This window comes from Megascapheus bottae, chromosome 10, assembly GCF_031878675.1.
Source record: "Megascapheus bottae isolate mThoBot1 chromosome 10, mThoBot2.hap1, whole genome shotgun sequence".
Classification (NCBI taxonomy): Eukaryota; Metazoa; Chordata; class Mammalia; order Rodentia; family Geomyidae; genus Megascapheus; species Megascapheus bottae.
Window position 1 is genome coordinate 6010552 of NC_143518.1, and position 23098 is coordinate 6033649.

Genomic DNA, 23098 nt, shown 5'->3' on the forward strand with positions numbered 1-23098 from the left:
AGGTCATACCTAAAACCCCATATCCATTGTCATAAAGATTAAATGAGGGAATATTACATAATACTGTTTCTTTGTACAAATTTCACAGTTAAAATTGTAGTCCTCCAGCTAACTCCTGAGTACATCATTGTGTCCACTTCCTGTTCTGTTCTTCATTTCCCTTGGAAAATGACATCAGAAACAGAAGTGTAGCTATGTTATCATGCACAACACTTTACATTCATTAAAAAAGGAAATCATCACTTTTAGAAAGCTACCATCTTCACTGCTATCCATGCTTTTCTGAGATTTCTCTGAAAGGACCTTAAGCTCTCTGGAGAGAAGCTGCTTTTTGCCAATTGTGCTTGCTTCCTTTGGAACTCTTGATGTTGTTAAGATTATTTTTTTCTTTTTTCATATATTTTTATTGTAATTAATAGAAGGGTTACATTATATTCACCATATAGAAGGTGCATTACTTCACATACATTGATATCCTTTCTCCATGTCATGGTCCCCATTTCCCTCCCCCCTCCCCGCCGCTCATGTTGTTTTCCCCCCTTCCCTAGCCTATTTCAAATAACTAAATACAAATATATCCAATATATCAGATAACAAAGTAAGATACTGTAACAATATCAGATAATCAAGGGATAGCAAAAGAGATGAGAGATAACATAGTACATTAAGGACAACAATCACTCATCAATAGAAACCTTGGTCTCTCCTAGCAGAGATTTGCAATAGAACAAAACCTAGATACATAAGGCCATATAGTAAGACGTGAAATGAAAGGACCTCTAAGATAAAGAAACAAAAGGATTATTAATTTTTTTTTTGCCAGTCCTGGGCTTGAGCTCAGGGCCTGAGCACTGTCCTTGGACTTTCTCAAGGCTAGAGCTCTACCACTTGAGCCTCAGCACCACTTCCAGCTTTTTTTTCTATGTATGTGGTACCGAGGAATCGAACCCGGGTCTTCATGTATGCCAGGCAAGCACTTTAACCACTAGGCCAAACTCCCGGTCCCAAGGATTATTTTTTTTTAAGGTACTTGGGATCTCTTGGTTTCCTGAAGCAGCATCTCCAGAGAAAGCCTTTGTGGCTGTATTGTCGGTGCCCCCAACATTTGGTGTGAAAGCCTTTTTCTTGTACCTTAGGCAGTGTGTGTGTGTGTATGTATGTTTTGGCTCCTAACAGGCTTCCCAGCACTAGTGGTAACTGTCTCGCAGGGTTTTGTTTTGCTAGTGCAGTAGGAGAGTGGGGAATGTGTTCATGGGCCATTTAGGCAGAATGTTTGGGATGTGGGACTTGGCCTGTGTCCATTTTTCTGGCCCACTGACCTCCAATGCGATATTGCTTTCATTAACTTTTCCAGCTTAAATCTCAGCGCTGCCTAGACATTTTGGAGAAAAAGAAAATTATTGTAAATGAGTGGGCAAAAGAAAAATGGTGGCATTCTTCATTTGTAAGTTGAAGCTTGTTACTAATTATGGGACAAGAAGGCGGCGAAAATATTTCGCATGTACTCACACTTTATTTTGTAAGAATAGCAGCCTTTCTCCAGCTAATGGATGGAGAGAAAGTATTTTTGCTCAAAACAGAAGCCTGCTTAGATTTCAGACTTTCTAGAACTGATGGGAACCTTCCAGAAAGTTAATAGATGCTGTACTTCACTGTTTGCTGACTTGTGAATGAAGACTCTAAAATCTGAGAACATGTAATCCTTTAATACTGGAAAATGATAATTTTCATAATTTCATTTATTGGCCATAAGGCATATTTTGTCTTTCTGATTAGTTTTTGGTGGTATCATGGTTTGAACTCAGGTCCTCGTTCCTACTTGGCTTTCGTGGAGAACTCATGGGACTCTGATGTTCTCTTCATAACTACACCCCAAAGTTGACATGTTCTTCTCAATCACTGTATCAGATATTCATATGACACCCTCATGATATTGTCAGCTCACTGAAGCAGTGTTTGCTACAAAGTTATGTCTCTCTTTCTCTGCATTGCAGAAGCCACAAAATGTAGGTTTCTTTACAGGGGTGAAGGGCAGGCATTGATGAGGCTCTCTTATCTTCCACTATTCTGCTAGCTTGAACAATGTCCAAGGTTCAGTGCCCAATACTGCAAATCAGAAAACCAAGCCAAACCACCACAATCTGTGTATTTGTGTGGGGAGTGTCTAGTGCTGTCATTTGAAATCATCTTATTAAAAAAAAAAGAAATTGTTTCTTCTTTCTCCATTTACTCAATAATTTATATCAATTTGGACTCATGTATATGTAGTCAATGTTTTGGGTTATCTGACAATATAATACCATCTATTTGGTGGACAGACTGTCCTTTGTGTTCTCTGGGCCTGCCTTGTTCTTTTGATAGTGAGCTCTTCCTTCTTTTTGGTTCTAAGATATTCTAGGCTCATGTATTTTATTTTCCTGCTGAAATCATTGAATGAGGCATTTCCCTCGAGGAGCCCTCCTTTGCTTCCTTGTAGTGGAAATTTAGATCTGGGTACTTGATGTGTTCTTTGCTTGTGGCCCATATACTCCGCTGAAAAGGAGAAAGTTAAGAAGAATGATTAACTATTACAAGAGATTGGAAAAGTGGAGGGGTATGGATTAGTAAGAGGCAGACTGAACTGTAAAAGAATATAGAAATGTCACACATAAGAAATAGCCTCTATTTCTAGGGCTGAGAGAGAATATCCAAAGAAGAAATCGCAGAGGGGTATCATCTATATCTTATGGGAAAGGGTGTTAGAACTTACTACTGGATCTCTAAGAAAGCTTTTCACAAAGAAACCAGCCTGCCAGATAGACATCTTGCAAAAGAATAGGGTCAGTTTTTGGCTGCTGGGTTCTGCTGAAACAGAACTCTGAATGAGATATAAAGGCAAGGACCAGGATGGAAAATGGCTTCCCTCTGCAATGTTTTTGCAGTGCCCTCTACTGGAAATGTGTAGCTTTTATCAATCTGGCAAAGGAAAAATATTCAAAGGGCTTATAACTATTTTTATAGAACTGTCAAGGAAAGATAAATTTAGAGCTAGGAAACAATAAATTACCAACTGTTAACAGTCTGGCCATTTGATTAGTCATCTCTCGTATGCTGTCTTCTACGCACATTTGAATTCCTATATGTCAACAAATAGTTTTACACTTCCAACTAAAATAATATAGCAATCAATTTATATATAAACATGCACTTTCAACAAAATAGTGATATATCAACTGATGATTATATTACATTTTTTCAAATTCAGCCACATTTCTGCTTTGTATTTCAATCAACTTGAATATTAAAAAACAAAATGGAAAGAAGAAAATAGTAACATTAAAAAGTAAACAGTTAGATCTGGATATGGTAGCTTGCATCTATAATTGTAGCTATTCAGTAGACTGAGGTTTGAGCATTGCAGTTCAAAGCCAGTCCAGGTAGGAAAGACATGAGACTTATACCCCCAATTAACTAAAAAAAGCTGCTCCAATTAAATTTTTAAAAAAAGGCCAAAATGGGACTGTAGCTCAAGTGAATTAATAGATAGCACACATAGCCATTTCTTTCTAAAATACAAGGAAGATAGAAGATTGAAAAATATTTTCAAAGGTATGGTTCTACAAAAGGCTTCCCTTTGAGACTTGATATGACAGCTTATTCTGTCAGCCACAGGCTTCTACTGATGAAATACAGTCAGTAGTCCCAAGTTTGAATGCATTTTCTGTGCATATATATATATGAATATATATTCATATCTCAAGGGTGTTAGTGAAGAAGTGTAAAAAGTTTGCTTCTCTGGAATTAAATCATGATTTATTTCATAGACTCAGCCAGATTGCCTCTTTTTAAATTTGATTAAAATGACTTTTTGAAAAAGGACACACACATTGACTTTTATTGGCATCCTAATGTGAATGAACCCTTTCCTAGATAAATGAATGACATTCATTTGTTTTACCTGCCTTCCTTACCCTTCTCTTTTCTTTCCTCACCTTCTCCATCCTCCTAACGAATCTGTATAAACATCAATCCTCATCCCTCATCATTCCCACCCGATGGTAAATAACTCTTGGAGAGCACAGGCCCTGTGTTATTAATCTCTTTTGCTCTTCCTACATGGGACATGCAGTTGGAGCACAGAAAATGTTTGCTGCCTTTAATTAGACTGAGGAACTATGATTTGGAGAAGGATAGTGATGTGTTTGTTTTGTGAGCTTTTCTTGAATTATTACTGTTTACACTGGATGCTGGGTACAGTGAAATAAATGAGGGATTGTTATTGATCTCACAGACTCACACTTAGGGAGAAATATAGACAGAGAATATAAGGAAGAGAAGAGCTGCCATAGAAGAGATGGATAACATTGGGTAAGGTAGTGAGAAGCCAAGGAGGTGGAGCAATAAAAGAAGAAAATCTGGATAGCAGGTGGCTCACGCTTATAATCCTAGCTACTCAGGAGGCTAAAATCTAAGGATAGAGGTTTGAAGCCATCCAGGAGACTTTTGTCTCCAATTAACCATCAAAAAAAGAATAGAAAAGAAAAAAAATCCAGAAGTGAAACAGTGGCTCAAGTAGTAACATGTTAGCCTTGAGCACAAAAGCTCAGGGCCAGCATCCAGGTCCCAGTACTTGGGCAAAGAAGAAGTAAATATAGCACATGAAGAAATAAATTTTTATTATATTGTATGTAATAAGTATAATAAATGTAACATATAATAAATGATTATTCTGTTTTATTTTTGTGCATGTATTGGTACTGGGACTTGAACCTAGAACCTTGGTACAAAGCTGATACTCTACCACTTGAGCTACAGCAATTAATTGGAGATGGACCTTTCTGCTGTGGCTGGCTTCAAACATGATGTTCAGATCTCAGCCTCCTGAATATCTAGAATTACAAAAGTGAGTCACTAGCACCCAATGTTGAAATAGTCAGCGTGTGTGTGTGTGTGTGTGTGTGTGTGTGTGTGCGCGCGCACATGTGCGTGCGCGCGCGTGTGTTTGTACTAGCACTAACATTTGAACTTAGGGCCTGAAGCTTTCCCTTGGCTTTTTCTGCTCAAGGCTAGTGCTCTACCATTTGAACCATGCCTCCAAGTCCTGTTTATTTGCCTTCACTTATGTTTCAAGATGGTGATGATCAGAAGCTGGGGTGGAAGATGGTGAGAGGAAAGCTGACTCAGCTGAGAGTGTCCACCATTTATGTAAAAGAACAAGGCCTCCAGGGAAGACAGAGAGGAGGGAGCATGGATACCAGGCACTAAGGAATAAGAAGTCCTTCCCATGGCCCTGAGAACAAAGAAGGGAAGAAGCAGAAACTGGCAGGAAGTTGGGTCAACTTGCTGACCACAAGACAGTTCATCCTTAGGGGGCACTTGGTATTTGGCAAGCATGTTTTAAGGCCCCCAACACACTAGAGAATGGTTAGAATGATCGTTTTTACCATAAAGATGAGGAAACCAGGATGGAGAAAATTGACTGACCAGATTCCCTCCGATTCCTTCGGACCTAGGGACTTGAACTACAACAATGTGTTCTGTTAGAGAGGAGGTTTAGTGACAGTAACCAGAGTCAGATTACCACTGGACAAGTATTAAAATAAATCCTGGAAGATGTTTGAGATGGTGAACTCATAATGCATCCATCTGATCTTTCCTCTCTGATGCCAGATTATATTCAGATCTGTTTCAAGCAGATGTACTTTATATGATGTATTGTAGTGTTATTCCTGAAATCTTTCTTTCTTTGGGTGTTGGAAACCATCTAGACCTCTTTCTTCTATAATTACCATAGCACATTTTGTTGTTTGCTTGTTTTTTGGTTGGTCATGGGGCTTGAACTCTGGGCCTGGTTACTGTCCTTGAGCTCTTCAGCTCAAGGCTAGCAATTTAACACTCTGAGCTACAGTGCCACTTCTGGTTTTTGTTGGTTACTTGGAGATAAGAGTCTCACGGACTTTTGTGCCTGGCTGGCTTTGAACTGTGATCTTAGCTCTCAGCCTCCTGAACAGCTAGGCTTATAGACGTCAACCAAAAGTGCTTGGCTACACATTTGTTTTATTAACCTCTAGAACCTTGATTGTACTTTTCTAAGCATTTGTTGAGAAATATATGTCTCCTCTGGCTTTAACTTACAAGAGTTCCAGCAACAATCAAGAATTAGTTTCCAAATGTGTACTATTCAGCCTCCCTCCTTCTCACTCACTCTCTTTCTACCAGCACCCCCCTTCCCTTTTCTTTTTAACTTCTCACATTAGTCCAAATACAAGGCAAACTGGGAATTAATTTTGGTGTAGAGAAATCTGAGTAGGAGTTTTATTTAGTCACTCAGAGCATTTCAGGTGTATATAAGTAGTGACAATATGTCTTTGAGACAAAACTCTCCCCAGGGTTTGCAGAACAGTGGGACGACTCTGAGAAAGTTTTGTTTAAACCAAGCATGCTGAACAGAGTGGGATAATAAGGCTGCCTGCAGGTGCTGGAATGGAGGATTCCATTTGAAAGACACGACAAGTCAGACATTGTAAGGCACACACAGCAGACACATCCCAAGCAAGGTCTGCTGTATAGGTCTAGTGCCCAGCCACAAGAGTGAGGATCGATGCCATCTGAAGCGGGAAGACCCTGGCAGCCTGCTCCCCATTGCCAGCGGTTAACATGCTATGCACTGCCAGAGTGACTTCAGACATCAGCTTGATGGAGCAGCAAGAGAAAGTGACCATTGGGGGTTTACTGGCTTAGGGGCAGACGCTGCAATGATAAATGGAGAGGCCTGAGCTCAGAATGGTCTATCACAATCGCCCCTGGCTACTTCACTGATGAGCTGTCCAAATGGCCTGGAAAGAGTCACACACGGAAAGTGCTGATTTTACCTTATGGAAGAGTCTGAAATCCGGAACTGCTCTTGGCTACTACCTAGGGTGATGAGCTAGCCAGTCTGGTCCCAGAACTCATCCCAGCCAATGTCTCGGTGATACAGCTTCCCTTATGCTTAAAACAAGAATGAAGCATTTAGTACACACATTTATGAGGACTGATGCTGAAACACACAATGTCACAATGCTAAACAAAGGAATCTCGGGGTGTTTGTATGACTGTTCCAACCTCACTGCACCTTCCCCACTCATTGTTTCTTAGACTTGACTACAGTTAGAACAGTTTTCTGTGGACACTTAATCTCATGGGGAGGTCATAGGAATCTCTCTTTCTTATTTCACTTTCTTTTTCCTTATTTTCCTTCTTTGCTTTCTTCTCTCTCTCCCTCCTTCCCTCTGTTTCTCCCTTCCCTCCCTTCCTCCCTCCCTCCCTCCCTTCCCTTCTTTTCCCTTCTTTCTCCTGTTGGTACTGGCACTTGACATGGGCTTGGTCCCATAGCTTTTTCACTCAAAGCTGGCGCTTGAACCTCAGCTTCATTTCCAGATTTTTAATTGGAGATAAGTTTCTTAGATTTTGTTGCCCAGTCAGGCTTCAAATCATGCTCCTCACATTTGAGCCACCTGAATCACTGGTGCCAAGTAGGTTACAGATTTCTTAAAAAATTTTTAATTGTTATTACAAAGGTGATATACAGGTGTAACACTTATATATGTCATGTAATGAGTTCATTTCTTTTTGGACAATGTCACCCCTTTCTTTGCTTTCTCAGGTTACAGACTTCTTTAGTTGAAGCCTCTATAGACAAAAAGCCCTGGTGAAGTGCATTTTTTTCCTCCCATTGTTTCCAACCTCTGAACACACAGTCAATACCAGATGAATTCACGTCTGGCTTCTCTTGCTTCTGGCACAGTGAAACAACTAGACATGTGACATCATTCATGTTAGTGACTTCCTGTGCAGTGGTAGGGAGGATGGGGCTGGGCTGGCAGGCTGTTTATCTTCAATCAACATCATTTATTGATTTCTTTGTAATTTCATGCCATATTCACTTATCAGCAGATCCAACACCCCAATCCATCCAACTGTTGTGCACATCTCTTCTGCACGCTTCCATCCAAGCCACAGCCCTTCCTTTGTTGATAACAGTTGTGGGTCTGCTGTGCTGGCCTCTCTGCTTCTTCCTCCCTCCCACTAGAGTCAATTCTCTATATCAAGACTGGCATGAGCATGTAAAAATATGCTTCAAGCCTGGCGCCGTGGCTCATACTTGTAATCCTAGCTACTCAGGAGGCTGAAGTCTAAGGATCAAGGTTCAAAGCGAGCCCGGGCACAAAGAACCTGAGACTCTTATCTCCAATTAACCACTAGAAATGGGAAGCGGGGGCTGTGGCTCAGGGGGTAGGATGGGAGCCTTGAGCTGAAGAGCAAAGGGACAGCATCTAGGTTCAGAGTTCAAGCCCCATGTCGTCCCCCCCACCCTCCCCACACAAATGTGCTTCAGAGCACCGTGTTGTGGGTATCTGAACTCCTCGGTGCTTCATCATAGAGTCAAGATTTCAGTATATTGCATTACCCATCCTCTGCCTTCCTTTTTCTGCCATAGAGAGACTTTTCCTGACCTCCATATTCAAACTATTCTCTGGTACTTTATCACCCATCTCCATTTTAACTTGTTCTTTTTTAAAAATTATTACTGGCATGGGAGTTTGAAATCAGGATCTTGCACTTATTAGCACTGGCATCTTCTAGGACTTGAGCTACACCTCTAGTCCTGCTTTCCACTGCTTAGAATAGAGTCTTGTGTAGGTAGGGTGGCTGCTCCCCTGAGGCCTGCCTACCTGTGGATTCCCCTCCTCATGAGTGTCTCGGGTACATCAGCATACCCATCCAGCTCTCCTGTGGAGATGGAAACTTGCATACTTCTCTTTCCTTGGATTTTGATCCTCCTATTATCAATCTCCTAAGTAGCTAGGCTTACAGGGTGTGAGACAGTGGCACCTGACTGCTTTATTTTTTTGGGGGGGGGTTGTGGGTCATAGGGCTTGAACTCCGCCTGGGCTCTGTCCCTGACTTTTTCAGCTCAAGGCTATCACCCTACCCTTGAGCCAAGCCCCACTTCCCATTTTCTAAACAGTTTAATTGGAGATAAGAGTCTCAGGTCCTTTTGTGCCCAGGCTGGCTTTGAACCTTGATCCTCAGATCTCAGCCTCCTGAGAAGCTACGATTTTAGGTGTGAGCCACTGTGCTCAGTCTGACTGCATTTTTAACTTAAAAAAGAAACAGCACTTTTCACAGACATATTTGGTTTGTTTAGATATTTCTTATGGTAATGGGGTTTCTGTTGTTGCTTTGGTTTGTCTTCCCCTTCAAGAGGTAAGAAGTACTAAATATGTTTTAAATGTTCACTGTGGTTTAGCTATCATTGATAGTTAGCATGGGTCTTGGTATGCTGCAATGTTCAATGAATATTTATGGGTGGAAAGAAGAAAGGAATGACTGTGACAGAAGCAGGGGTGGCTATAAAAAGAGAGGTGAGAATGAATAAGACTGTGCCTCTTCTTCTAAAGTGCTTCCAGCTTAACAGAGGAACTGAAGGTTGTAAACAAACAGGCAAGACAGATGCAAGGAGATGGCCAGAGGTCTTCTAGGGAAAGGCCATGAGTTGAAGTCTTTCATCCCCTGGCATTGGGTAGAACAGGCTCTTGTGGCTTCAGGATTTATCCTGGTGTGGGCAAGGCAGACATAGACATCTTTGAGAACATAGCAGAGATTTCTAGGCTGTAAACTAGAAGCTGGGCTAGCGGGTCTGGGCAAAGTGTGCTCATGTGGCTTCCTGAACTTGGCAAGTGATGGATGTGGGAGCATCTCCCTCTGAGGAGAGAGAAAAAAGCAGTAATGAAATGTCACCAAGAATATGACTCACATGGCCGTGTGATAGTGCATCTCATGGCTTAGAAAATTGTTTTAGAAGCCTGTATGTATGTGAATGGAAAGGGCTTCATAATTTTTTTGTCTGCATGTTTTCAGATTCATTCTCCAGGTGGAGGTTCTGTAAGATGATATCGATTTCAGCTGTTCATTTGTACGCAAATGGAGTATAAACAGTAAGAAATGAGACAAAGAAGTGCAGCCTATAAACTAATTCAGATCACATAGCAATGAGGAGAATTTCATTAACCTTTTTAGACTCTCATCAAATAAACAGCAGAGCAGGGTATAACTTAGCCTAGCTTTTTAAAAATGTTCCTATAAGGAGCAGAAATATATTTGACCATAAATCCTCATAATTTCTTTCATGCAATACCTAAGAGATACTTTCTGGCTCCTCTGTTCAGAGAAGATAGTGATTAGTTGGATACCAGCTTCCTCATTCTGCAATCTAGACTGCTATGGATTCTAGTAGCACATCAGTCTTATCATCAAGGGTAAGGGTATCAGTTGGCTGAAATGAAGTGCTCTCTGTTGTGCCAGTTCTGGGGCTTGAACTCAGAGCTTGGGCACTGTCTCTAAACTTCCTTTGCTCAAGGCTCTACTACTTGAATCACAGCTCCATTTTTAGCTGCCTTTTCCTCCTCCTCCTCCTCCTCCTCCTCCTCCTCCTCCTCCTCCTCCTCCTTCTGCTCCTCCTCTTTCTTTTTTAGTGGTACTAGTTTCTGAACTCAGGCCCTCATGTTTTATAGGCATAAGGCTGAGCCACAACCCTAGCTCTTTTTGCTTTGGTTATTTTTAGAGCTGGTCTGCACCTTTGTCCATCTATTAACCCCTCTGCGTAACTGACACATGTACATCACCATACCCAGCTTATTGATTGAGATGGGACAAATCTCACTAACTTTTTGCCTGGGCTGGCCTCCAATAGCAATCCTCCCAATCTCTGCCTCCCGAGTAACTAGAAGCATGCCCTATGGATTTTTTTTATCTGTTGAAAGAGAATGGCCTAAAGTAAGGCCAGTCATCATGGAAGAATAGGCATGTTTAGTGCTAGAGGGTAGAGCTGTAGAAGAACAGAAAGAATCATGCCTATTACGTGCTCTTTCCATCATAACATTGGGCAAAGGAGAGAAAGGAGGGGAGAATTATGTTCTTGCACAAATTCTTACAGTCTTCATATTGGAAATGAGACATGAAAGGCCAGAGGACTAAAATGTTTTGCCCCAAACTCACAGTAAAAACAAGAACCCTCAATGCTTACAGGATGATTTTGATATCATTTTCTCGAAAAAAGCTTCTCTGATGACAAGAGACTGTAAATAATATTATAACAGAGGCTTGGATTTCCTATATTTTATCATTATGCCACATTTACTAAATAAGGAAAGACACAAATAGAACACTGAGATCCACGTTCTTTCCTTATTCCTTTTCTACAGGTACCACTGTCATGCTCTTAAAACTTATCCCTACATGTTGAGTCCAAATATTGTCAATAACCTTTAACCTTTAAATTTTAGCAGCTATTTCAGGTGGCATAACCAATGTACTTAGCTATACAATTCATTTTTCTTCCTCTCTCTCTTTTTCTCACTTTCTCCCCCTACTTCCCTCCTTCCCTCCCTCCCCCCCTTCTCTTTTGCTGGTTCTCATGGCCTGTGCACTAACCCTGAGCTTCTTTTGTCCAGGCTACCACTTGAGCCACAGCATCACTTCAAATGTGCCCCTCATATCTTAGCCACCTGAGTAGGTAGGATAAAGAGGTGAGCCACTGGGGCCTTGCTTTTACAATATAATTTCTACCCTCGAGGTTTTCATCTGTTCTCATGGAGAGACCACAATTTGATATTAAACTGTATTAATGAATAAACATTTCTCTCAGACTCCTACTTGGAGATAAACCCACAGAGAGTTCTAAAATATACAGTTTGGCTTTGACAATTCACTGGAGATATATTTTAAAGAAGAAGCTCGGTTCTTTCTCAGCTACTGATTATGATGAACTAAGCAGTTCTGGGTGATTGTCTAATGTGGTTGGCTCTCTGTCAGCTCTCAGAGGGTTTTTGATGTGTGAAGGACGTGAGGATTTCGTGCATTTCCATTGTTCTTCTTCATGGATGGGGAAGCTTTGCAAAGTTGTTTTATTTTGAGAGTACTTGATGTTTTGAATGAAGTTCTTTTCTTCTTCATTAACAAAGGGGAGGACTAAGAAGGCCTTCTTAGCCCCAAGCTTGAAGAATGAAATCACAGGGAGATGAAAGACTGGATAGACAAGGGGATGGGAGCATAAGAAGAAAGGGTGCTTGTTTCAGAAAGAACCATGTTTTTCTATCCTTTGAGACACTGGAAAATTGTCTTTGACTCAGCTGGAAAACACTCCTTTCTGTGGAAAGTGATATTTTCGTGCATTGTTTATATGTTAGAAGATGAGTTTCCTTCCCTGTTAATTTCTTTTGTAGTCATGGGTTCCCTTATGGTTAAATTCAATGGAAAGCATCTTCAATCAAACTTCATACATCATTTCAAGACAGAATGAGACTTTGATATGTCTTAGTAGATACTTGACACTTATATGTTAAGGGCCATTATATTCTTTGATGCTTCGCACAGCAACTCTAATTAGGCTAGTTGTATACTAAAGTTGACATCTTTTCTTTTTTAGTGTTCTTGGCACTGCCCTACTGCTTTTTTTTCCATATATTTTTATTGTAATTAATAGAAGGGTTACAGTATATTCACCAGATAGAAGGTGCATTACTTCACAAATATTGATACCCTTTCTCATGTCATGGTCCCCATTTCCCTCCCCCCTTCCCCCCGCTCATCTTGATTTCCCCCTTCCCTCTCCTATTTCAAATAACCGATTAAGCACATATAAAATATATCAGATAACAAGGTGAAATATTATAACAATATGAGATAACCAAGGGACAGCAAAAGAAATGAGAGATAACATGGTACATTAAGGACAATAATCACTCATTTTATGGTTTTTGTTTCTATATCCTGGAGGTCCTTACATTTAGCATCATGCTATATGGCCTTATATATCTATTGTGAATCTCTGCTAGGAGAGCCCAAGGTTTCTACTGATTATGACAAATGAGAGAAACCATTGAGTCCATGTTCCTTTGAGTCTGGCTTATTTCACTTAATATGATTTTTTCTAAGTCTTTCCATCTCCTTACAAATGGGACAATATCATTCTTTCTGACAGCAGCATAGAATTCCATTGTGTATAAATATCACATCTTGTTGATCCACTCATCTACTGAGGGGCATCTGGGTTGGTTCCATATCTTTGCTATGGTAAATAATGCTGTAATGAACATCGTTGTGTTTAAAATCACATTTATTATTTAAACTCCAGCTTTCTTTAATCCTGGTATGAGTTACATTAAAATTGCTATATAATTTATATCCAATATTTTAACTGATTAGCATATATATATATATCTTTTCTACTTGTCAAGCTTGAGTTTTAAGAGCCTGTTAAGTATCTTGAAAAGTGTGTCCTCAAGGTTGTTGGTCCCTATATAATTTCATAATTAGTCTTAGAATCCAGAGGAATTAAAACATTTTTAAGACTTGATTCTATCTAGTTGTCCATATCTAATGCACATACACAGAACTTGCTCTCCTGTTGTTTTATAGTTCAGAGGCAATTGCCTTATCTTAGAGTTCACAAAATGTTTAACGGTTGCTTCTGTGGGCTTAGTTTGTGAATCACTAACGTAGATAGACAGACAGAATCAAGTCAGTAGAGTTGCCTGAGACCTATTAAATCAGTCAGTTTCTCCAGATTTTACTTATGACAATCTTTGCCTTACATTTTTCATTATCTTTAAATAGTTGTACAGAGGGCTTGCAATTCACTATGTCATTTTAGATAATTCTTTTTTGCTAAGGTGGGGGAAGTTCACAACTGGTTTTTCTTTCTCCTTTTATGTTGAAGCCTTACTGCTGGACATAAACTTATCTACAAGTAGAAAGCCCTCATGTCCAGTTTTTGACAATTTTTAATTATCTTCAAGTAGTTGTACAGAGGGGTTTCAGTTCAGCTTGTCAGTTTTGTGATCAATATGCATCTAAATCAATGTCATCTCTTCCATTATCCTCCCTCATCTCTCCCAATATCATCCATCTTCTCTATTTTCCTACTTCCATTTTTATAATTGGCAATTTTGAATAGATATAAGGTAGTTCTGGATTTCATTATAGGTTTGAGTTTATTCCAGGCTTACTTTATAGAATTACTGAGGAATTTTATTTTTGGATTGTGAGAGCCAAACTGTCCTTTTTGGCTTGAATGAGTCACGCAAGTCAAACAAATAGTAGAAACCAGTGTCAGGCATGTTTTCACTTCATCTCTGTCTGGAGTTAACTGACCTGGGGCATTCTTGTTTCGGAGTTGAGATATCCCTTCGTGTATGCACCACAAAGTAAAACTGTGCCATTTGTCTCTCCCACTTCTCTCATTAATAAAAAGAAAATTAAACTGGTCCCAGTGACACACATCTGTAATCCTCGCTACTCAGAATGATGAAATCTGAAGATCTCAGTTTGAAGCCAGTCCAAGGAGAAAAGTTTGTGAGTCTTATCTTCAATTAACCACTACAAAGCTGGAAATGGAGTCATCGTTCAAGTGGTAGAGTGTCAGCCTTGAGAAAAAACTACTAAGGGATTGTGCCCAGGCCCTGAGATCAAGCCCTAATATTGGCACAATACAAAAAAACCCCTAGATATAACAAAGGTCAAAGTCATGGCCAAGATTTATCTGTGATATTTAGCCATTGCACAGGTCTGTCTAATATTAAATAATTTCTCCTTCTCCATGAGCCAGCTAGTGGGTGAGGAATTTTGTACCAAGGTGAACTTGATGGTAACATTACTTAAGGATAAAATGATTTCATCCTGTCCTCCTACCCATCATCCCCTTCTGAAGAAATCCTTGGGTGAGGCAATGCATCAGTGTGTCCTTCTGCCTTTCTCCAGAGCACCTCCCAGGGCAGTGTTTCTGTTTGCCTCTAATTGTGCTCCTTTCATTGAAAGCAAGAGAGTTCCACTCTTTCTATCTGCCCAAAGACTTTCTTAATGACTTTTTAAGATCAATATGTGTGTGATCACAGATATGGTGAAATATCTCTTATCAAAACTACACTGAGTAGCCTGATGCCATAAACAGTGTTAAGCCAAACAAGAGAAATATCTAGAATATTTTTTTAAAGTCATACCTTTATTCAAGAACCAACAATCTTTTTTTTTTGTCAGTCCTGGGCTTGAGCTCAGGGCCTGAGCACTTTCCCTGGACTTTCTCAAGGCTAGAGCCCTACCACTTGAGCCTCAGCACCACTTCCGGCTTTTTTCTATGTATGTGGTACTGAGGAATCGAACCTGGGTCTTCATGTATGCTAGGCAAGCACTCTATCACTAGGCCAAACTCCTGGCCCCTAGAATATTTTTGTTTTAGAACTTCTTCTCCCTGGAAAGCTGACAATGCTGTCAATCTGCACTGGTTTTTATTTCATTAATCAGTGACCACCAGGGGCTTGGGATGGTCATCAAGGCATGAGGGAAGATGGCAACTTCTATGATATTACACTTATACTGAGCTGTCCAAATGCTTACACTTGAATGTCAAATGACTGGAAAATTGTCTGTGAGTGTGTGTTGCACGTGGGAATACTGGAATAATTATACTCACTTTGTTTTGTGGCTGTAGGGCTTAAATAAAACAACTTCACCATATTCCTGATAATGCAGGTATCATGGACAGTATATGCTAAAAACTTAGTACAGCAAGCTTGCCTTATTCCTGGCTTTATTACATATGATTTTAATGAAGTGAGGTAAAAAAAGGTTGGGAACATCAAATGAAAATTTTAAAATGAAGTCAAGCACCAATAGCTTATGCCTATAGTCCTAACTATTCAGGAGGCTGCGATTTGAGAATTGATGACATTTGGCCATTTTTAACCTAAACTAATGGCAATTTCCTCTGGTTCCTTTAATTGCTAAAGTTGGGTACATGGCATAGATAGTTTTGTAATCTACTGAGTATGGTGATTTGAAGCCAGCTCAGGCAAGAAAGTCCATGAGATTCTATTGTCATTGTCCAACAAAAAGCCAGGAGTGGATCTGTGGTTCAAGGTGTAGAGCACCAGCCTCAAGGCAGATAGTGCCAAAGACCTGAGTTCAAGCCTCAGTATTGGGATGCACACACACAATGTAACTGAAGAACAGAAGTTCTTCAGCTGCCTTTGAAAGCCTAGGAAGAAACGAAGAGAGTTAGAAGTAGAAATAATAGAGCCCTACTGTCTCATCCTAATTCTATACCTTTTTTCTCCCACTTCCTTCTTTTTGCCATGCACATGGCTAAAAAAGGCAATTCCTGTACTGTCCTTGTATCCAAGCCTAAGATATGATGCATGGACGTTTAGGTTTGTAAGTAGGCTGGAAGGACGAATTATATACTTGTAATATTCATGGTAGTTTAAATTCCTTTTATTAGAAATGCAAATCAAAACAACTCTAAGATTCCACCTCACTCCAGTTAGAATGGCCAGGATCAAGAAAATTAATAACAGCAGATGCTGGAGGGGATGTGGCCAGGAGGGATCATTACTACACTGTTGGTGGGAGTGCAAACTCATTCACCACAATGGAAAGCAGTATGGCAGTTCCTCAAAAGACTAAACATAGAGCTCCCCTATGACCCAGCAATTCCACTACTTGGCATTTACCCAATCATCCAGAAACAAGGACATACTAAATCCACTAGCACAACGATGTTCATTGCAGCACTATTTACCATAGTACAGATATGGAACCAATCCAGATGTCCCTCAGTTGATGAGTGGATCAACAAGATGTGGTATTTATACCCAATGGAATTCTATGCTGCTGTCAGAAATAATGGCATTGCCCCATTTGTCAGGAAATGGAAAGACTTAGAAAAAAATCATATTAAGTGGAGTAAGCCGGACTCAAAGGAACATAGTCTCCCTCATTTGTCATAATCAGTAGAAACCTTGGGCTCTCCTAGCAGAGATTCACAATAGAACAAAATCTAGAGACATTAGGCCAAATAGTATGAGACTAAATATAAGGACCTCCAGGATAAGGAAACAAAAGCCATATAATGAGTGATTGTTGTCCTTAATGTACTATATTATCTCTCATCTCTTTTGCTATCCCTTGCTATCCCTCATATTGTTATAATATTTCACCTTGTTATCTGATATATTTTATATATGCTTAATTGGTTATTTGAAATTGGATAGGGAAGGGGAGAAATCAAGATGAGCAAGGGGAAGGAGGGAGGGAAATGGGGACCATGTCATGAGAAAGGGTATCAATGTTTGTGAAGTAGTGCACCTTCTAGCTGGTGAATATAATGTAACCCTTCTATTAATTACAGTAAAAAATATAAAAAAATTCCTTTTATTTCCGAATTATCATGAGAGCTTATTAGAGCAAGCTGTCTGTGCTTGTCTGAAAGCCTCATTAAGTTGCCCCCTAAAACATCTGCACAAATGCAGTAATACAGTACCTAAGAGCCCATTTCCAGCTGTTAATACATTAATAGCTGAAACCAGTCATTACTTACTCACCGGTATTCAGAGTCCTTTCAACTTAATCTCAAACACAATTTTTTTATTCTGCTTTTTAATGTTTTCCTAGTAGGGTACTGAAACTATTTCTATGTTAACAATATTATTTTCCAACCTGTCAGTGGGAGTAACCAACTATATACTTTCTCTTAGGGAGTGGAACTCTTTCCCCTTGAGATTAAAGTGTTAAGAATAAGATGTCACATGATTCTCATCTCAACTCTTCCCTAATTGCCTGTTCAAACACGGTGCTTAAACTGAGGCAAATTGGCTGAATTCTGCACTAAACATAATAAATAATTTCTGAGTCTTGTCTAGACAACGTCAATGTATCCTAGAACTTGTAGGACTTAGGGAAGAAAGCTGGCTTTTGTGCTGTGGACCCTGTAATTTACTCTGATCATTTTAAGCATGGATGTGTTGAACTAGTTAAACTATGACAAGTGAAAGGAAAGGAAGTCACTGTGGTGTCTGTCACCCAGGCTCTGGGTCCCACTTATCTGACTTATCTGACTTCCCACATATGTATTTCTAGACTTGTCTATGTACATTATGTTTTCCCAGAGCATCCATGTTCCCACACAGTATTCACATTGTGAGTTTTGTGTACCAGTAGCCTTTCATAGGAAAGTACAGCTCAAAGCAGGGAAGCTGTTACTTCAAAGCATACCAGAGTGCTGAGATACAGCCAGGAAATGAACCGTGTCAGCATGATAACATTTCTTTAGAATCCTAAAACCCTTTTTCTTTATGCTGATAATCATCAGTTTTTGTTATAGACATATTTTTTATCATAATGGGTTAGTTTCAGATTTTAAGGCCCTCCGTTTCCTCCTTCTCTTCCTCCCCCTCTCCCTTGCTGTATTTGTCTAACTCCAAGATAATAGATCTGGTCTCTGTTTTTCTAGGAAGTTGTTCGATAGGATTTAGAAAAGACTCATTAAAAAAAAATAGAAGAGAGACTGTCTATGCTGACTCCATTGCTCTATTTCTTACTACCACTGTAGTTGGTTTTGTTTTTTGTTTTTTTGTTTTATGTTTTGGTTTTTGGTCAGTTATGAGGTTTGAACTCAAGACTTGGGCACTCTCCCTGAGTTTAGTTTTTTTTCCACTTGAGCCATAGCTCCATTTCTGGCTTTTTGTAGTCAATTGAACATATGAGTTTCACAAACTGCTTTCTAACCATGATCTACAGATCTCAGCTTTCTGAGTAGCTAGTATTACAGGCATGATCCACCAACACCTAGCTTCTTTCTACCACTCTTCTATTTTTATTTTATTTTTGCCAGTTCTAGGACTTGAACTCAAGGCCTGGGCACTGTTCTTGAGCTTTCTTAAGGCTGGCACTCCACCACAGCACCACTTCTAGCTTTTTCTGCGGTTTATGGTACCAAGGAATCAAACCCAGGGGTTTGTGCATGCTAGGCAAGCACTCTATCTCTAGGCCAAACTCCTGCCCCCCCTTCAGTTTTATAAAACAGATTTTATAAAACAGATCCTGAGCCTGGCACTGGCAGCTCATATCTATCATCCTAGCTATTCAGGAGGCTGAGGTCTGAGGATCATGTTGGAAATCACCTGGATCAGGAAAGTCTGTAAGACTCTTATCTCCAATAAACTACTTAGAAAAGGCTGAAAATGGCTCTGAGGCTCAAGTGATAGAGAACTAGCCTTGAGAAAAACAATTTCAGGGACAGCATACAGTCCCTGGGGTCAAGCACCAGGATGGGATCGGCACACACATACAAAATAACAACAACAAAAAGAAACAACCCCTCCCCCCACCAAATTCTGCAAACATACACACTGAGAGTCCCACTCCAATCAGCATCACAATGGAAAAAAAACAAATTCTGAACAAACCCATCATAGTTAAATACATATATATGGATATATATATATATATATATATGCTGGAAGTATGGCTCAGCCTGTAGGGTACCTGTCTAGCAAGCATAAGGCCCTGAATTCAAATTGCAATACCACCCCAAAATACTACTATAAAATAATTTGACAGGATATCAATGCCCTCACCAAGATAATTCTATTAAGTAAATTCTTTTGTGTGTGTCAGCCAACTAATTTTCCTTTGACCTGGGAAACAATACTTAATTCAGTATTTGAATCTTCTAGAATTTGAGAGAGAAATGGAAACTTTGAAAAAGTTCAGCAGAGAGGAGCAGAAATGAGCAAACAGAAAAGAAGTAAAAGTATTAAAGTTGGAGCCTATTTGAAAGTTATGTAGACTATAATTAAATCATTTGTGAAATAGGATATGGATAAACTGTATCAACCACAGGTGGAGATGGGGTTGAAGAGGGGTGAAGGAATTCAGTGATAGGACAATGAATTGTCTTAGATGGAATGAAGGTTATTCTTACTACTGAGGATTGATGAGCCAGAAAATTAGTTACAAAGGACCATGCTATATTACTAAAAAAATAGGATAAGATGTTCTTTTCCTGGAATGGCTAAGGAATCTAAGGGAATGTTCCATGTACCTTCTTAAAATTCTAGATCACAATAGTTACAATTCTCAGAAATAATTCTGTGTTACTATCCATTGACAATAAAAGAAACAACTGGCATGAATTACAAGCTTAATTCTCATTTTGAAGTCACCACCTAATCTTACTTTTATGAAAGAAGATTGTAAGTTCTTAGGTGATTGCTCTTTGAATCTGCTTTAAGTTCAATAATTCTTTCTCATTTAATTCCATTAAAGTGTGTTTATTAAAATACTAATGAGACCAAAGCCATACTGATTAATGTAGAATCATTCATCTAAACATTTTGGTATTTTGAAATGAGAGGTAGATTCTAACACTGGGATCATATACTTTGTTTATTGAGGATTGAGCACTAGGTCTGAGCTGGCTATTACTCTACCATTTAAGCCAAAACCAGAGTCCTTCTGAGCTTTAGTTTGTTCTTCAGACAGAATCTCATGCATTTATCCTCAGCTTCAGACTGTAATCCTCCTCCTTCTGCCTCTCAAGCAACCAGGCTTACATGTGTATCTCACCACATGAATTATTTGCTAGGTACCTAAAGTTCTTTTTTTCTACAGTAGCTATTTGAAATCTGATGAGAAAAGTTTAATGAAACAGAACTGTTTTTTTTAATCATAAATACAATTCATACCAAGAGCTCTAAGTAGGATATATCTTCCATAGTGGTTTTTATGGCATCTAATTAATAAATAAATGTCCTGTTGGCTGGGAAATATCTTTTCAGTAGATCTATTGTCACCCTTTTCAAATTTAGACTGTGATTTTCCCCTTCTTTCTTTCTAATTCACTTTTTTTGCATCCATTCCACCTTTTCCTCCAAAGTGGCTTGAAATTCACCTTTCCTCTGAAAGGTTATTTTCTGCCCTTGTCTTAGCTGGCGTTGTATGCCTATTATCTTTCTTCTTCTTGTACCTTTTCAGCTTAGGTAGGATTGCCCTACTTTTTCAAAATAGGTCAGAAAATTTGAAGATATTAGTCTGTTTCCCCCCGTCTTTTCTCTGAGGGGTAATTGGGGTGACTCAGTCATACCTGTTTTGATTGACATCTTGAATGGAGACCCAGTTTCCCCTTTAGAGGGACAGTCTGCAGCAGCCCAATCTGACCTCCTGCTCCCCTATATCCCTGCTTCGGGGTCCCATCCCCGCTGTTACTGCCACTGTGTGGGGGTTCAGGCTTCTGTTACCAACTGGAAGGTAGCTGCACTCCCCACTGCCTCTCATCACCAGGGTCTTCCTGCTCTTTCCATCCTTCCCCTCCCTTCCTTTCTTAACTTCCCTACCCAAGCCTGGTCCAATGGTATGCATGGATTCCAATGGTAAGCATGCTCAAACCTCCTGGTGAGAGCTGATCCTCCCCCCATCCATGCCTCCTCCTCCTGCACGCTCACCTACCCTCACCTCGCCATTAGGGGCACGGGGCTGGGGGCCCAGGCATCGGCATGGGTTGGTGGTGGAGCCTGGATGCCCTGCTAAGGGCCGGTGGAGAAGGGCCGTCCAGCGCTCTCCCTGAGCAGGGAAGCTGGCTCTGAAGACCCTGCCCCGTCCGCATCCCTCCTCTAATGGCCATCTTCCATCTCTGTCCCCAACGTCAGCCTGCGACGGTGACCACTGGGGGCCTCACTGCAGCAGCAGGTGCCAGTGCAAAAACGGGGCCTTGTGCAACCCCATCACCGGGGCTTGCCACTGTGCGGCCGGCTTCCGGGGCTGGCGCTGCGAGGAGCGCTGCGAGCAGGGCACCTACGGCAACGACTGCCACCAGCGATGCCAGTGCCAGAACGGGGCCACCTGCGACCATGTCACCGGGGAATGCCGATGCCCGCCGGGGTACACGGGAGCCTTGTAAGTGTTGCCCGCGTGTTCTCTCCCCACGCGTGCTGGGTTTGGCACTTTCGTGGCTGCTCGTTGCTCATGCACTTTGTTCTGTTGCTTGTGAGTGGTCCAGGATGGGAAACACAATTAAGTGGACATAACTGGGCGGGTTCGGGGCCTCGGGAAAGAGCCAGACACGAAGATGCTACACCCCTTCCGTAATAAAAGGCTAGTGAGATTGTGAGCACTTACGTTGTCTGGTAAATAAAAAGGTGAATGTATTGCCGTGGTGGAGGATATGTACACAGACCGTAGTGTAATGTTTTTCTGGAGATCATTAGGACAATGAGTTAATCCACACTAGTTTATTTTGCAGGAAGGGCATTCATGGGTTTGTTTCTTTTAGCAGACATTGTAAAAGGCAGAATTTGGCACCAAAAAAAAAAGTTTAAAGAGAGAAAAATGTTGTTTCCTTACTGAGAAAATTATACTTGTAAATCACAGAACTAATACTTGGGGGAAAATGTAGCTGATTAGGTAAATACATCCTGCCTGCGGTGTTAATGCCTATAAAGTAGAGCTAAGGGGGAAACTGCATTAGTCTAGAAAGTCCTCATTTCAGAAAAATAGATGATCATCTCAAACTGTTTAATTGTTAATATTGTTTTGATGGGTTTTTCATCAAGGCCTCAATTGAATAGGACTTGGGGGAAATGTGGAGCGATTTCCCAGGCGAGCAAAAAGAGAAGGCTTTTCTGGGCAAAGCCAGAGGCTCATGCCTGTTAACCTAGCAACTCTAGAGGCTGAGATTGTACTTTGCAGCCAGCCCAGGCAGGGAAGACTGTTATCTCCAATAAACTCTTCAGAAAAAGCCAGAGGTGGAGCTATGGCTCAAGTGATAGAGTGGTAGCCTTGAACACAAAGAGACTTAGGGACAGAAGCCAGGGCCTGAGTTTAAGCCCCAGGAAAGGCAAGGATAAACACAAGGCAAGGCTTAGAAGGAATAGAGAATTGCTTGGAAATAAAACTCTGATAATAGATTAAATATATGCAGATGTTTCTATCTTAGAGGCTAGAGCACACACATAAAGAAATGGAAACTTAGGTGTAATGTACATGGAAAGATACTTTTGTTAATGGATATGTGACCATTCTCCTTTGGGGTTCTCAGATAGGACAAGCCGTTCATTAGAAAGCACCCCAAAACCAACAACAGGACTGGATGGCCCCTCAAAGACACTTCTAGGCAATATGATTTGTGCTCTTCATGTTAATTAAATGAATAGTTACTGGGTAAGGAAACGTGTGTATTTTAGGGTTCCAGATGTTTTTGTGTATGAACTTAAGGACCATGTGATTGAGTAAATAATGGTGTCCT

General features: G+C 40.4%; 1 protein-coding gene across 1 annotated transcript in view; it reads left to right on the forward strand.

Moving 5' to 3' along the window:
• Positions 1-23098, forward strand: part of Megf10 (multiple EGF like domains 10) — a 147359-nt gene that overhangs the window by 69133 nt on the left and 55128 nt on the right. The window contains exon 6 of the mRNA XM_090340113.1: positions 21504-21750. Within this exon, the coding sequence (XP_090196239.1) occupies positions 21504-21750 (247 nt within the window). The remainder of the gene's footprint in view (positions 1-21503; positions 21751-23098) is intronic.